The 18,061-nt window shown below is 37.9% G+C and overlaps 1 protein-coding gene across 1 annotated transcript in view; it reads left to right on the top strand.

Moving 5' to 3' along the window:
* Window positions 1–5,794, top strand: part of LOC140239872 (relaxin receptor 1-like) — an 84,827-nt gene extending 79,033 nt beyond the window's left edge. The window contains exon 12 of the mRNA XM_072319690.1: window positions 5,628–5,794. Coding sequence (XP_072175791.1) covers window positions 5,628–5,794 — 167 coding nt within the window. The remainder of the gene's footprint in view (window positions 1–5,627) is intronic.
* Window positions 5,795–18,061: the final 12,267 nt, after the last annotated feature.

Here is an 18,061-nt window from a genome sequence, read left to right as displayed (position 1 = left end):
GACGTGACACATCTTGTTTCTCGTGTTTTCCGCGGCACTGTAGATTGCATGAGTGATTAATTAACTGGTTATTTTTTTTTATACATGTAGGTAGTTCTTCAGTTATTTGTTTATTTATACATTCTTTTTCTTATTTATTAAAATGCATTTATTTATCTACTTAATTATTCCCGTATTAATTCATAGGTTTTGTTTTTACCACTTTCACAAGTTGCACAAAGAATATTGTGAACAATGTTATCACTCCGCCATGTGACCATATCACTTAACACCCGAATGTCACGTAGCAATCGCAGTATTAATCCCTCACGTGACTGAGAGTAGTAGCTCTAGACTGTGAACAAACTCATATCAACAGTACATCAGAAACAATTAGGAAAAAAAATAATTACGTGAATTTAAATCACTGATTTCCTATAAGTCAAACAGCAGTAACATTCACAATGGACAAATAAAATCGATGAACACATGAACAATTGCCGTGGTGTGATGATTAGCTGAAACTATGGGTGGCGTGCAGCTGCTGCCTGTTGACACGAACATTAACACTTTTATGATTAACAAGAAACTATACATTTGGAGCAAGAGATTGGTATTAACATGTAAAATTAGTATCGCTATGGCTTCCGCCGCTGACTGCTCATATGCATGATTTTTGTCTATGTGATGAGATATCTAACAACCTGTTTAGTTAAACTGTAAGATCAATATCAAATGGAAGCATAGCAGAAATTGGAGAAAGACAATTTTGTAGTTTTCTTTGTGCTGAGAATAGTGTGAAGGGAAAGTAAAATGTGTGCTATCTCACCAAACTAAGAAATTAAAAAAAAAATGTAGTGTGATATGAAATCCTTTTACAATATGAAAAATCACACGATTTGATACTGTGCAAGATGATATCTAATGAGGTACAATAAAGTAATGGAAAATTAATTGAAATCTCGGCCGACACGGGTGAATCGCTTAAGTAGCCATTCATCTATACTGTCTTTTCTTGTTAGAATCTTACCCCTTAATTTCCTCAATGAATCTTGACGAAGCTCCTAAAAGAAATGAGTGTTGGTTTCGTGTCATTTCCTGTTGTGATGAAACATGATCACGGGAAATAATTAGCAAGCGATACAGCCTCATGTCTGGATCGTACCGGGTGAAATAAGGTGAGACCAAAGTTTATACTGAGTCAAGTCATTAGCGTGTAACATAAAGCCCACTTAGCGCATTGAGGTGTTTTGCTTGGTGGAACCCAAAGACTGTGCAGGGGCTATCGTAGTAAGATGTGAAGTTAGTTTCAGACTTATAAGCCGTCCCTCTATTCTATTACATCATTGAATATAGTCTCACGCTATATTTGATAGTATGCCAAATAGTCATGATCACAGTCAAGTTGGTATATATTATTGCTTTAATGAATCCCTACAGGAGCAGTAGAGAGATCGTCATTTCATGTTCAGAGATCTCATGCAACGTCTCCCCGTAGACTCTATACAGGCCGCAGAAGGGTCCTGCAGTCACCAGTTGTAGAGGTTTCTAGGCTAAGTGTCTACATGTGACATGTGACACCCTCAGGGTCCCGGAGTCAGAGGTGTGCGGGTGGAGCAACATTTTTGTCTCTTACCCCTCCCCCCTAAAAAAAAAAAAAAAACCAAACAAACAAAACAACAACCTAAGCCATGTTAGAAGAGATGTTGATGATTGAGTGAGCATTGACCCTAGCTTGCCCTTCTTGCCTCGGGCAAGCCCCCCCCCCCCCCCCCCGAAAAAAAACGTTCCACGACCCATGAAAAAAAAATGATAAAAACCTTATTTTCATCCGATGTGTACACGTGACGTTAACAGACAATGAGGCTTCCTTTTCTAACACCACACTTCTCGCTACGACACCTGGCACATGATCGAAATAGGCAAATTGCTATCCGCTGTGTATGAGTTGCCGTATAAATCACGTGTTGCATGTTGAAGAACGAAGTGCAATTTGATTACCATGGCAACCAGTGCCAGGGGCGTGCTGCGTTGATATACCAGTTCCATCTCCCTGCCAAGTATTCCCGCCCATACTGTGCTAAGTACAATGATTATGAAGATATAGCATCTTTTCATTATTAAAAATGACTGTGACGGAAGGGTAGCCCTGGGCGACTGTAGCTGGTGTTATCACAAGTAGAGAAAGGTTATGAATAACGGAACTCACAATATCTCCATTCTATCTATCTCCGCTGACATCGAGGTATTTTACCAGGCAGCAATGGTATTTAACTTTCCTTGTTAAAGGTACTAGCCCACATTTGTAAACCTGCAGCAATTGGTCTCATAGTTAGCATGGAGTTTGGGTATGATTGCAGTAACACCTGTGCAAAATTTCGTTCCAATTAGTCCATTACTTTCATAAAAATAAATGAAAATGCACCGTATGCACGCGTATAACGCTCGCTAGCTCCGGTCCACGTACGTACTACCTGCAGCATGCGATACATGTGTAAGTTACATGTACATACTATAGTAGCTAGCCCCGGAGACCGCGCCGCAAGGCGCGGTCCTGGCGGCTACCTCGCAGCTGAGCGGGAGCAAAAATCACTGCCACATTCACGGCGACTTCACAAATAAAGCACGGCTAAAGTTCTATCATAAACACAGTGACAATTAATACATTACCTTTTCGACTTGGTTTTTCTCACCCATTTATCTAGAAACTGCAAAATTTCTACATTATTTTAGGAGTAATAAGCGGCCTGCCCTAGTGCAACAGTGGAGAGACTTGCTGCTATATCCATTAGTACGCATTACGCATGCTCTCAATGCACTGCACTGCATGCATGCTGTGCGCCTGTGCAAGTGATTGTGAGTTTCAGTGAGCATCGGTGAGCTGAAGATATTCGCGTTGTAAGACAAAATTTTCTGCATCATAAGCAATGAAATGCATCAAACAGTCGCCGAAATTAATCATTTAGGTTTAATCGACCCATGTAAGTATTCCTAGTAGTTTTTGTTGAAAAATTAAGGAAATATAGCGCCGAAACGGCACCCGTTTTGTACAACTCCTCGATCTGAATGCGAAAATGGGGCTGGTCGCAGTTAGTACGTAGCTAGCCCGCGCTCGTAATTCGATTTTGGGTCGGGTTGACCCGGTTTGAAAATTGATTTTAAAACGATGATTTTCTCTCTTTTATCGAATGGTATAGACAAAGAGCAACAGGTGAGGTATGTTACTGTTATAACTTGTACTTGAAGTCATATTGGACCTGTTTTATGCAGTTTTGATTTTCGTGGGTTTGCAAATGTGGGCTAGTACCTTTAAAGCTAGATAGATGATTGTCACTGTTTGGCAATTTACCATTACCATTATTTGCACAAAGAGCTCCACGAATGAAATTAAATTGTGTCTGTTTAGACACACTTTATAATTCAGGGTCGAACTGTCTGACTTTGGGAACTTTTTTAGAAATTAGATTATGATACGTTATCATTGCAAGTGCTTTAGTGTTGTCTTGTTGTCTTCATGCAATTTCTTTAATAGTCCCCCCCCCCCTCTCTAGCTACCTGTACGGCTTTCTCTTTCTATCTCTCTATATCCTCTTTTTATATTTTATTCTTTTTTTTAACTTTTAAGTCCTCCATCTCACGCTGCCCGGTTTCCTCTCTCAATTAACCCAGCGTCTATTCTTTCATCTCTCTAAGTGACTGGTGCCGGCTATTTACTGCTGCTTTCTCACTAAAAGCCTTAGGCGAGATTTACTCAGTTGTATTTATCATCCTAATTGACCAGACTTCAACCTGATTGTAATAGAAAACGATCTGTTTTCCACGTATTATCTTTGCTCATGCAACGAACTAATTTTTAGGCCATTAAGGTTACGTGTCAGCATCTTTCTCACTCTTATGAGTTTCAAACTGAAAATTAATGCTTTCTTCCATCCGTGCATTATCCTTAAGTGTTATCTTTTTTTTAATGAAAAATAAGAATCAACAGAAAAGTCACTCTTAAAAAGTCATTCTTACTCTTACAAAATACATATCTCTTTCTCTTTTATTACCACCCCCTCATTTTATTCATGGTAAAATAAGTTACTACTAGTCAAGAATTGATTCAAAATCATATAAAGAGTGGTTCATGTAAATTACAGTTCGGCGCTCATCCGGATAAGCAAATTGGCCGGATATGGGAGACACAATGTTAATGTATATACTGTAGCTGCCGTCCAAGCTGCCGTCCCAGTGCACTGGCAGCTATAGGCAGGTAGCGTACCCCGCAACGGTGGTGTAATCTATGCTAGCCTGCGCAAAATTGTAGTCCCTTCTTCACAAAAATAAAGAATATCTTTATGTGAAAATCATACATGTTTTACCTCATTAGATATTGCGAAACCTATTATGCACATCTTATGAAATTAGTGGAATAGATCCATGAAAAGATGTTAAAGTCACTGTTTTTTCTCAATTTTTGGATGAAAAAAAAAGTCCTTCACTGCGTGAACGCGTCCGGATAATAGATATTTCCGGATAAAAGGAGGCCGGATAATCGAGGTCAAACTGTGGTGAGATAATGTGAAACTGAGTGACATTAGGCTGAATTGACTATACTCTTATTTCATAAAGGTGTTTGGCATTATCTTACCTTGTAATACTTGCTCTGTACTGCGGCAACAACTTGAAGACTCACAATAGATTTATTACTACTGCTCACTGTGAATGCAGTCATTACATCTTTATACATATACATAAAGATATGATATATTTTAGATCATTAACCCGTATAATTGTAACTTTTCATTTAAAGTTTGTAAAATAAAATGAAGCCATCTCTATAAGAATAGAAAAAGGGAATCGGCAAACAAGACGAAAGGGAGTCTATCAGAAGATCTGTGAAAGTCATCAATGTATTAAAATAAAAGAATAAAAAGTGGCATGAAAATCTACCTTGATGCGCACAGCATCGTGTGTTGTTCTAGCATTCTTGTCAACAGAAACAAACTGTTGTCTATCTGAACCACGCCAAGGCCTTCCCACGAAAGCCATAATAATGTAACTTGTGAAGTTCTCATATGTGAAATGACAGGATCTACCCAGCATATACCTCAACACGGGATGAAGAAGACACGCTAACAAAAAATGATTGCGTGAATCCAGGCAGCTATTTGTTGTTGTTGTTGATGATGCCTGGTTTTCAGCGCGAACTATTAGAAATCATGACGATTAGTGTCGAGGAAACTCAACATTTTGTTACTACTGGATAGCAAACACTTGACAGCTCTTCAGGGTTAGAGCTAACATTTCCTCTGCCATAAATCCTAAATAATGCTGTACCTGGAACAAGCCAAACACTAAAATATGTGCATCTCAGCTTAGGATCCTCTTAAGTTTAAACATCACCCATCATTAAAGCTGAGCCCTCGCTAAATACGAAATTTGTGGGGAAAAAAGAAACAATGACGAAAATCACGAACATACTCCCTGATCATGCTTAGAATACCTTTTTATGGTGTATACAAGAGTTCAAGACAGTGGCTTAAGAGACATGGTGACGCAGATTTGTTTTAAACACAATTTGATGTAACTACTTTAGAATAAAACTATAACGAACCTAGTTGTTTTCTTATACATTTTGTCTCTTGCAACCATACTTTTATCCGTAGGTTGGGAATCACACCGGATGCCTTGGTTCACCTTAGCCTTTGATGTCTTGAAGTTCTGGGAGCAACTGTCATTTAGGTTCGGATGTTGGCTCATCCCCCGTAGCCATGGTAGCACCATGCCACGGAAGATGCAGCCTGATTACACGGCGTCATATTACTGGGCTTAGGGGAGGGTTCAGCATTCAACACAAAGGCGCAATTTAGAAATGAACATTTTGCAGGACGTCTGATCCCCGATGCATCGTCATGCTCGCCTTAAAAGCCCCTAAGTCCTCTCTTAGCAGGTATAAGCCACGTACCAGGGTGGCAAGAGTGGCTCTCTTTTGGCTCATGGTTTCGTTCTCCATCAAAGGAATGGCGCGAAAGCTGTGATGAAAACGATGACTTTATTATTTCTTTTAAAACTGATCCTGAGCCGTGGGCGGGGAAAGGCGCATAGTGTTTTTCATAGATCGAGTCATGTTTTCACACAGTCAGTGCCATGGGCTTGTCAAGCTAATAACATGAAGAACGTCCTAGGCCACCTATGTCAGCTATACCAGACTCATCTTCATCTAGCTACTTTCATTGAATGCATTGGACCAAGTAATGTTCAACCACCGAACAGAGTTCACACATATTCACATATAAAGAGTAAAGTAATATTGTATCTTTCACTTCTCTATGCTGTTTTGTTCGTTAGTTACTCTCATGCTCCTTATGTAATATGTTAGCTGATGCATTTAGGGAAGCAGGGCTGTCTTATCTTTTTCAGTAGCAGATTGTGACAGTAAGGGGTGTATGTGAACGTGATATTGGACGTACCTGAGAGAGAGAGAGAGAGAGAGAGAGAGAGAGAGAGAGAGAGAGAAACGGTGATGTAACTTATTTCTCTGGTCTGACTCTTTTGAGTTTCAAACTGAAAATTAATGCTGTCTTTCATCCCTGCATTATCCTTAAGTGTTATTAAATCATTATTAAGTGTTAAACAATATCTGAAATTCTGCTATCGCTCTTGCCATTGTGCAATCTCCTGTGCAAAGATATTACCGATCCCTAGATTACATTCTGAATGAGAATGGGTCATGATGGTTGGAAATTACCACTGGTATGTCATTTTCAATACGAAATATCAAAAGCTTATATTCCATCTGATGTTGTAAAAAACTAAAGTCGCATACAGACAATACTAACCTCCATCCAAAATAAGATAGGTGTATTCATGCAGAGAGGTCTACTTTAGCTATCTATATATCTTATTCTTTTTCAGACAAAGTTTTAGAATATACTATCGATCTTTTCGACTAATGCGAAACTTAAAACTTTTTTAATGCTGTGAAGAAGATATTTCTCACATCTCCAAGCCAGGAAACGAAATTAGAGTCAGTGTTAGCTCTTAAGACGGAGATTATAGGACATATTAAAGTACCAAGGAAAAGCGAGACAATGGTTTGGTATGAAAGTGTCAAATATACAAAAAGAAAAGTATTGGCCTTTTATTTTCATAGCAGATATACAAACTTCAGAAGTCATCTACTGAAAGTCAGTGGCATTTAAAATGGTAGGTGGAAATCGATGCTAGTGAGTTAAAAAAAGAAAGAAAACAAGGTAAGTTCAATGTTTGCTGAAAGAGAAGCAAATCAGAATTGTTCTGATAGGAATAGTGCGACAAGCTGAATGACTTGTGATAGAGGGAAAGAGATGTGTAGGATGAAAGCTCAAGATTCTAGATCCACAAGGAGTGGTGAAAAAAAAAGTTGAACAATTCCATGAAAGACAAAATGTTCTCAAGAAGAAAAGGTGTGGCTTTCGAAATACAATACGATCTTCAAGTAATCGCGACCGCAGGATATGTTTGAAGCCACCACAAATCCCCTCTGTATCACTCCGCGTTATGTCATGATCACGCTGTGAGGCGAGACAGGGAAAAGTTGAACAAAGTGAACAAAAAATAGGTAGAAATATTCCTAGTAGATGAAGGGCGTAAGGCACGCAATATCCCCACTATTCCCATGTCGAAGGACTGAGGAGGTAAATAATGAGCAACAGACATGAATAAGACGGAACTTCGTGGCGAGAATAAGTTACGAAGTTTTGGAATACAAATGGACTCCACGACCGTGATCTGATTTGGAAACAATCGTACAGCGACAAATATATATAAAGAGTTGATTCAAATCGATAGCCAAGTCATAAGTATTAATTTCGAAAATTTGATTTCCCTGTTTGTTTGTATAAATTGAGTTTCTTTTTATATATCGCGCTAGGATTTGTAATATTCAGAGGTATCTAGCTTAATTATTATATAATTAAGGTAAACGTGGAGTTGACTTTACTGCTGAATAGACGATCGTTCTATCGCTGATATCACTAATAATAATAATAAAAAAAAACGTTGTTCATATAATTTCTTTCGATAAGAACAACAGCCAATGGAGAAGAGGTTGTTTCTGGATGGTGCTTTTAAACGTTTATATGTGGAGGATTTTGTTGACTGTTTGAAAGCTTTGGATAGGCTGGGTAAAGTCTTATATCACTCGTGTGTGACTGGTTTATGGTAGCCAGAGTGAGAACAGGTGGAGAAGTTAATGACAAGAAACAACTTTGGACTTTGTAAAAGATATTCTAAAGAGGGACTTGAGATACCATGGCTTATAGCCATCCGTCGAAGACACATTGTGGCCTCCTTGACTCTTAGCTTAAGATTTCTAGCCATTTCTCTACAGCCCAGCTTAAAGCTTCCCTTCGAATTTGAGTGGAATGATAAGGGTAGCTTCGGACGTGTTTATTTGGTAAAAGATGTTGATGTTTTTTTCCCACTCTCCTCTGCTGCTCCGTCACTTGGTGGCGTACACGCCTTGTCACACCAGTGACATCTCTATATAGCTTTTGTCACAGCCCACATGGCTGTGGGGAGAGTGGTCGATTACCTTGGCAGAAAGGAAAGTGCAAAGAACCCTTCCTTATCACATTATGTATAGAACGGGGTAAGTTTCTTCGATCAAACAAGCTAGTTAATTCAATCAGTCCTGATTGGGAGGTGTTGATGTTTTAGAACATAACTGTAGAATGACACAATGTTGAATAATACCTTCTCCAACCTTTCGCTGTGATTTTTGTTGTTGTTGTTCAAAGACATGTTTGATAAATGCGAAGTCACGTCAAACTTGTTTACCAACTCCTTTCTCAGAGTACTGGGCTCTGCTAACGCCCCTCCCCCGATACTTGCCTTAAAACTACAGATTTTGCAAAAGGTGAAACAAAATTACATCCTGGCAACGGAAACGCCAATAAGCTAATAAATAGAGTATTCGACAAAATATTGCCGCTTTATATATAAAACTTTGCTAAATTTTGCTGTTATTGTTGTCTCGTAAAGAAAGCTAACTCAATATGTCGAATCCGAACATATGTATGCATGTTTGTATGTATGCATGTTGTATGTATGTATGTAATAATGTATGTATGTATGTATGTATGTATCTCTTTATTTATTTATCTGTCTATCTATCTCTGTATATTTGATTGAAGATATATATATATATATATATATATATATATATATATATATATATATATATATATATATATATTATATATATATACATATGTATATATATTATATATATATATATATATATATATATATATATATATTTCATTCAGAAAAGCATACAAGACCTTCTAGCACAGCTCCTGTTTGACGGAATTTAAGTTTTCTATATCGACATTTGAGAATTTTTATCATCACATCCACAGCAAATGACAATCAGGACAAAAGGAAAATATAGTTTGTGGAAAATTGAAAGATGATCAAAAAAAAAAAAAAAACATCGTCAACATTGCTGCAATGTTGACATATCATATCAAGCCCTAAAGCGATCTTCCCTAATAATACAGATGTGATGGGGTAAATAATATCCTGTCTTGTTATATGAGATGCAGTGGTAAGGTTTGGAGGGTACCGTTCTCTGAATATTAACCGTACATTGAGAAATGTAAAATATAGGATCTAGAAAAAAAAAGAGAGGGAAAATTCCATCCACTTTCCAATGATGTTTCAATAAATTTCAATAATTTCTCACCAGATGAGCCCAACCCCTCGAAAACAAGTTATGGGCTTAGTTTGAGACGTATGATAATATGGAATGGGGAGAAAATGAAAATGATATTTTGAGTCATGCAGCTATGTAGTCATATCCTTAAGAAAAAAAAATCGGCTGACAATTCATTGTTAAAGATGTCGAAATTGAGTTTGGCGCCGAGTCTGGTCAGTTCTGTGATGCACCGGATGTTTTTCATGGAGTATCCAAGAATAAAAAAAAAAAAAAAAACATACACACACACACACACACAAGTTGAAGTCCATAATGACGTTTCGTCTCCACTTGACTGATTCATGCTTGCTTCGTCAGCTTCGTTCTGTGTTCTTTTATCAGCTGAGCAGATTGTTTTTATTGCCCTAATTCCCTAACTTATTACATTCTGACCTCTAAATTTGTGTTGCGAGTGATTCTTTTTAGGTAATTCTATCGATGCAAAATACCACAACTCTGTTAGTTGCTGCCTGTGAATCAAAACCTGTAAGAACGAAGCGAGTTTGAATTACTTCCCTCGAGAGGAACGTTTGAAAAGGGCATGGACAATGGACAATCAGAATAACGCTCACTCGCGGCGAATGGAGCAGCAGAGAGCTCGTAGGCTCGTCGCGGCTCGGTAGGCAGCCATGGCTAAAGAATTCATACCAGTTTTCAGTTGCTCTAATCTAACCCCCCCCCCCAAAAAAAAAACAAAACAAAACAAAACAAAACAAAACAAAACAAAAAAACAAAAAAACAAACAAAAAAACAAAAAAAAAACAAAAAAAACAAAACAAAACAAAACAAAAAACAAAAAACAAAACAAAACAAAAAACAAAACAAAACAAAAACGTAACGATTGTACCGTAGACCTTGCATTTGGGATTGTGTAAAGTTAAATACTCAGCAGCTGTGGTTTTCTAATCACTGTTTCATGTCTATTTGCTCATGAAGTCGTGTTTCAAGTCTGAGACTCCGCTCGAATTACCGGCACAGTACCAAGGCAGTCCGCTTGATACAGCTCTCGTTATGCAAACGCCTACACAAACAATGCTTATTCCAATCGAGTCTTTTCAGGCATTATTTTCCCCCGTTTTTTAATTCAATTCAATTCAATTCAATTCAATTCAAATGATTTTATTTCCATATAAAGTAATGCAAAACAATATACATAACGCTTACATGAGTATAACATATTTTAAGGAGCTTTGAATCACATAAGTTAATCACATAATTACGATAAAATAAAAAAAATCCTTTCCCCAATTTCTGCTGCCAAGCTTTCTCTCCAAGCTTTTTTGATCGTCGGGAAAGTTAGAACCATCATCTTCCTCGACCTCCATCACCATTTGGCTGAAAGCGATATAGCTTGATCTCCCGCTCTCTTTCTGGAAACAGGAGAATTTCTCCCTTTTGTCGAACTTTCTGGCAATTAGGAATGTCACAGTTCTTCGTAGAATCTTATCTTTCATCATCACTATTGCCGGAGGTAGAAAAAAAAAGGACCTAAAATGGCAAAGCTTCAGCATGTACGTTCGGAGTGAATCGAAAAGCTGGCGTAAATCTGTATGACAGCGCACGCCATGCTTGCACTGACGCGCTGATTATTTCATAACTGCGTCCCGAGATGACGTCACGAGACACCATGTAATGATTCGCCAATTTTTTTTTTATCTTTTTTTTTTTTTAGGTGGGGAGAGGCAAGGGAGAGTTTCTTTTACTATCTCATTCCACATTCTCAAGCCTCCAAAAATAAATGTAAAATGGAAATAAGGGAAGGAAATTAACAAGGGTATTAAAAATGAGGATAAGATGTTCCCTATGTCTGTGAACCTTTAATCACCTAAAAGAAATCTCTCTCGTCAGAATATGGCGGGCTGTCAGTGTATCAACCTCTTGTCACCTGTAGCTATCTACATCTCATGTTTTACGCAGGCTCTGGCAGTTTATTAATCCTTTGAGGTGTCCATCCTATTTTCCGCTATATCCACGCACATTACCCACTCCAGTAACGTGAAACAAACAAACACTCATGTTGCATTATATATCATTAAAACAGGTTGAGGATAGTACACGTATAAGTTATCTCGTATATAGCCCGAAATATAAGTTGTTAAAACGTTCAACACCCCAGCACGAAAAATGAAAATAAGATAGAAAGTCAACGGACTTTAGAACTTTAGACATGAAAAACATTGATAAAGCTGAACACATTCCTTCTAATAACACATTTGCATCTTTGTTATAATTATTGCACCAAGCATTGTCTTCGTAGGGAGATTTTCCACAAGATCGGATCCTGCTGAGTAAATAGAGTGACACATAGAAGCGAGACTTTACCAGTTCAACCTTACCATACCATTTGACCGTTTCCATGCCAATGTGACCGAGTGTACAGACGCGCTAACCAATCTTTGGAATGCGCTAAATATCACAGTTGAAGGAACTGGTATTGTTGGACACTATGTATTGAGAGGATCGTCCCGACTGGGAATGGTTTCTGGAATCCCCGTAACGCTTCGGTAAAAGCTCGAACAACGAGCTGTTGAGAGACTCTCAAGGTATTCGGAAAAGAATATCGAGCAGTTACAAACTTCTCTGAAGAAACTTCTAGTCTATACACGTAGGATTCCTTGATACCTTTGTTGCAAACTCAATGACCGGCTTTTCTGTTCAAGCGGGCCTACCCTATAGTGACGTGTTTATATTACATATATATATATATATATATATATATATATATATATAATACATATATATATATATATAATACATACATATATATATATATATAAATATATATATATATATATATATATATATATATATATATATATATATATATATATATATATATATATTCGTACCGCCGTCATGGACGGAGAATGGAGATCGATTCAGGCGAAGAACCATGATATCTGAAGATCGATTCCTTTTGCAGAATGACCACGATCGGAAAAGGTCGCCTACTTTTAATGAGGTAATTGAATTATAGTGGAAGAAAGTATATAGAATGGTTTTGAGAAGTAATGACACTATGAATGAAAGGCGGCTTCTCACTCAATTTCTGGTGCATGTCCGGACGTTTGATGGATTGGCTAATGCTTGGTGTGATGGACTATAGGAAGCTTTCGACGGTCTTCGCATTTTCGGTTCGACTGTGCGCTAGAATCCATTGAATCCGATGCTTTTGCTACGCGTATACTTATAAATAATTCACTGTTAATAGCTGTCATCACATGAAAGAAACGCACTGAGAAATTGCAGACTGTGAGGAATTGGACTGTTAGGGCCTGGAAGACAATTACCAGAAGCCATCACGGAATTCTATCAGTTGCCAAACAATTAAAGACGGAAGAATCCATTGGAGATGACTTGATGGGTATTTCCTGGCGCAGGTTGACATTAGAGAAGTCATCGGGCCGAGAGAGGAGCCAGCATGACTGACAAAGTTCCGGAATGGTCGTTTTGTTAATGCTCGGACAATTAAGTCAAATGGATGCGGAGAAGAATCAAGCCAGTAAAAATACGGGGTTATTGGAGGACAGTTGATAACTGGAGAAGTGATACCTGCCGTCATAGAACATCCCAGCGTACGGGAATAAACGATCTGGCTACGTCAATGATACAATGCTGCCGTGACGTCAGGCATGTCCATTTCCCGGATGGAAATGAAAGCTACTGGTGATCATTTTCAGCCAATAAAGTTTCAGTGCTTCTTCTCTCATGCTGAGCAGAAAATTGAAACCATTGGCCATGTCCTAATAACAAAAGGGAAAATGTTCCTCACACAAAGGACCCCTATGCATGTAATAGTTCGCAATAACTTGACGAGTCACATCGAGCCGCACGTTACTCTACCGCATATTAACTGTTGAATAGAATTATTCCCAGTATGCGCTATATTAGGCGAAAGGTAATTGAAGTTCATTATCCTTTATTGTCGTTTTTTTCTGAAATTGGAATGTCCCGTAGCACGTTAATATCAAATAGGATTGAGACTCTAATAAAAATGCATTGCCAGACGCGTGACATTTGCTCAAGGATAGGTAGGTCAATGTTTGTCGACTGGTAGGAGATCTCACTCGGAGGTTGCACTCACCATACCAATGTCTCGGATTTTCACCGATTTTCACCAAGGATAAGTCAACCCCGTCCGAATTAATTCGGTCGTTGACCCTGGTGAATACATATAATTTGTAATCGTGTAAGCTTCAGCGACTTCATTTTGGGTATCACAATGACATATCGACAAATTTGAGATGCAGATTTATCTGTGTACGAATGTGTGTGGGTTTGATTTTGTATGGGTTTCGAAAAGTTTTATGCGTGTGTTTGGTTGATAGTGTGAGTGTGTGTGGATGAGTGGGCACACGCCAATGCGTATGATTGTTTCTGTTACATTTAGTGTGACAAATGTTTACTGGAAAGCGAAATATATGAAATGTTCGCTAAAAGTCTAGTATGGTGGTCGAGGGAGTCTTAAGTGATTTGTCCCAGTAGCTGTTTACACCTGAAAAATAACTGTTCCCTCATTAGCAAACAGTAAGCTCAGAAGAAAAGTTTGAAGTTCGAAGAGAGAATTAGGTAAGGATGTCTCGTAACCATGATTACGCATGAATGCCCACTGGTCTTAGTTGATTGATGAAGCTATATCCATTATTAAGTCAGCAAGATAAGACAAATATATTATTATGACAATTTTGATGCCTCATTTACATTTTTGATATAAATATGTTTAAACAATCAAACTGCAAAACAATGTGTAAACGATGAAGGATTCAGAAATAAAGGCTTGATTCACCTCCATTAATATGGAGTAATATAGTGTACGAGTCTCAGGGCTGTTCCCCCCCCCCCCCCCCCGAGGACGTACATCGGTATACAATACAGTAAAAAATGTAACCTATCTAAAACAAGTGAAGAACATATTTTCAATGTAAGGGGATAATAGGGATTGAACTAAAATATAGGCAGCGCGTATCTACAGCAACATGTGTACAGAAAATGAGCATGATTATTTGAAATAACATAGATCATGCTACATAAACTCATATGAACGAACAGAATAAAAGGAAATGCACTAATTGTACCTAAATAAAAGACTTTTCAATTTGTTTTGTGAAAATCTCAGTTTACACCTGATTGAAACGGAATCTCTGGTGTGATGAAAAAAAAAAGATTTAACTGGATTTCACTTCTGATAGTAATTGGAAGGCTGTTATTGTTGATTTATACATAGGCCTATACATACATACATCTAAATGACTTTCGTATGACAGTTTTATATTTATGTTGTTATTAGTGGATAATGTGTTAATATCTCATAGATTACTGTCATAGTTTACCAACAGTAGAAAAAAAAGGAAAAATGTATGTCATTATCATTGTATTGTTATAAGCAACTTGATAAAAATTGCTAATTTAGAAGGGGTTGGATTGCATCGCACAGATCGTTATAAGGCTAATACAAACCTGTAGATTGCCTGTACTTGTGACAACATACTCCAGATCATGATGCCTTAGCCCGTGGTATGTTCAACCGACATGGTCGCTATGTTAGCTGGTCACGTGACAAGTCCCTGTGGGTTTAATGTAAGCTTCGGTAGACAGGTCTATCGATCCGTTCTGTAGGAAGAAAATCTAACGTCGCCAGTATCTCGGCATCTCTCTCTGATAACATGGGATGTGTCGATATCATGAATGGTAGAAACAAATTAATGAAGGGAAAATCAGCCACCAGATCGTAGTTCTTTCCTTAGCCCTATTCGTGGACACAATTCAAGAATTCATGCTGCGGAGAAATGAGATTATTTTTATTCTAATGGTTATTTGGATTCTTTGTAAACTGATTGTTTTCTTATCCTGTATCTTGCAATGTTTTTCCTGGCTCCAATCGATATACTTCTGTCACTCTTGCAATTTTAACTTTCCTGCTTGTCTGTCGATTTCTCTAATGCAGAATTTCCCTTCATATCCGTTTCTCTCTATGCGTTTTTTTTCCATCTTCAACCCTTTAATGCCGACTCTCTCTCTCTATCTTTCTTCTTTTTCCTCGGTTCTTAGGCTATCACGACTATGCTCCCACTTCTACTTAAGAAAAAAAAAATCAGCTTCATAAATGGATGTCCATCAATATTGTTATGACCCAAAACATCATCCTTGAAAGATATCGAAACTGTCCAAAAATTAGTTCATTTTTTATGTTTAAGATATAGACAGATTGTTAAAGTTATATCTCACCGTGATTTGCGTTTTTGTCTTTGACCAAAAAAAAAAAAAAAAACATTTGAGAAAAAAAAAATCAATAAATCTATCTGCAACATGGCAGTGTCTCTCCATCGTTATAACCGCTGAAAGTCATTGAAGCTTCAAAGTAGGAAGCAGAAACGGACCCGCCCTGAAAACTAAGGTAGCTCCCGGAGGCCCTCTCTTGAACAGCTTGTTAATTTCTAGAAAATTTTGTTTTAACAAATGAGGGCAGCGACACCAGGATAATCCTGGGAAGACTGCAGCTGGCCTAACTTGCCTCCAGGCTTGTCAATATTATTACTCTTGAATATGTATAGTTTTATCGATGTCTTCGAGCGTATTTTCGAATATATACCCTGGGGGAAAATCGCTTTTCTATCCCTCGTTTAAAATGTCACATAACGCCAGAGAAGTATAACACTAAAACATGAACAAATACACCTGTTGTCATCTCATCTGGTCTAAAACTCGGGGTTTTCTGTTTTTGTTATTGTTGTTGTTGTTGATTCCAAAGACATCCTCCTGGTCGATCCCAAAGGTACTTAATATCGAAAATTGAGGCGTGTGGCTGTGACGCTCAAGGGAGGATTCATCGTGTATGCACTTCTGTTTCACGGCATTAGTTACATCCTACGCCTATGAGAGAAAGAGAGGATGGTTACCATAGTAACAACGAACATTTATAAGGTATCTACAAAGACTTTTCTCCACAGGGCTTTGATGCAGGACGATGCTTTATAGCATCGACTTTTAATCGTCATGCTCGAGCTGGGTGGGTCCATTCTATAATAAAACTAAACATTAAAAAAACTTTCTCTTTTTACTTCCCAAAAATGAGATGCGGCTTTGTACATCTTGGCATTTAATATTGTAACCACAAATCTATCATTTCATCAATTCAAAACGCGTAAATGATATCATATTTAAGTATTTCAAAAATTTTATTTTCTCATCACTCTCTATACTATTAATTACTTTTTCTTCTTTCTTTTTTCAAAACGCTTCCATATGTTTGAAGTTTGAAGTTTGAAGTATGAAGTTTATTTGAACAGTGATTTCTAGCGATCCCTTTTGGAGTATGAGAAATTTACAATGTGTTTGTAACAGTAAAATACAACAAACATGATGTTAGCATATATACATACATGTATGAACAAATACAATAATCATAAAGTACATTGAAAACACGATGCAAAGGGATGCCTGATACAAAAAGGACATCAAGGTACCCATGTACACCCATATGTGTGTATATACTTTAGCATGTATAAAACATGTATTCATATAATTATGCATGTACACACATACAACAAAATTTCCAGGTCCAGAAGACCTCGCTGTAACAAGCTACCACTGTAGTTCTGTAGTGTACCATATTTTAAACAGTCGTGTAAAAAGAAAAGAAAAGGTGGTGAGTTCTAGGATTGTAGTAATGTCCATTCTTATTCAGCTCATCTTTCTTCAGATAATCACTTGAACAACAAAAGACTTCTCCTATAGCGCAAAATATGATGAGACACAATGGTTTTGATGTGCGGATTTCATACCCGAATTAAATGATAAAAGCTTCCTTTTCTCAGTTTTCTTTTCAAACTCTAATGAAGGAGCACTTACTGCTGAAATACATCCATGAATGATTGATTTGAATGTCAAGCCTCATTATGCTTTCTTGCATCTTCTTGGATAAATAGCTCTCCCAAACATCTCCGATGGAGGCGCTTGCATAGAGAGTGGACTTTTAATAAAGAGAGGAGAAGAAATAGGGCCTCAAAGAGAGTACGACATTTGAACTTGGGGTGGGGGGGGGGGTCATTTTGAGATATAGGGCCTCAAAGAGAGTACGACATTTGGACTTGGGGTGGGGGAGGAGTCATTTTGAGAAATAGGGCCTCAAAGAGAGTACGACATTTGAACTTGGGTGGGGGAGGAGTCATTTTGAGAAATAGGGCCTCAAAGAGAGTACGACGTTTGAACTTGGGGGGGGGGGGGAGGAGTCATTTTGAGAAATAGGGCCTCAAAGAGAGTACGACATTTGAACTTGGGGGGGGGGGAGGAGTCATTTTGAGAAATAGGGCCTCAAAGAGAGAACGACGTTTGACTTGGGGTGGGAGAGGAGTCATTTTG

The sequence above is a fragment of the Diadema setosum genome, chromosome 16 (assembly GCF_964275005.1).
Source record: "Diadema setosum chromosome 16, eeDiaSeto1, whole genome shotgun sequence".
Classification (NCBI taxonomy): Eukaryota; Metazoa; Echinodermata; class Echinoidea; order Diadematoida; family Diadematidae; genus Diadema; species Diadema setosum.
The sequence above is the reverse complement of the archived record's forward strand: the minus strand, read 5'-3'. Positions and strand labels throughout refer to the sequence as shown.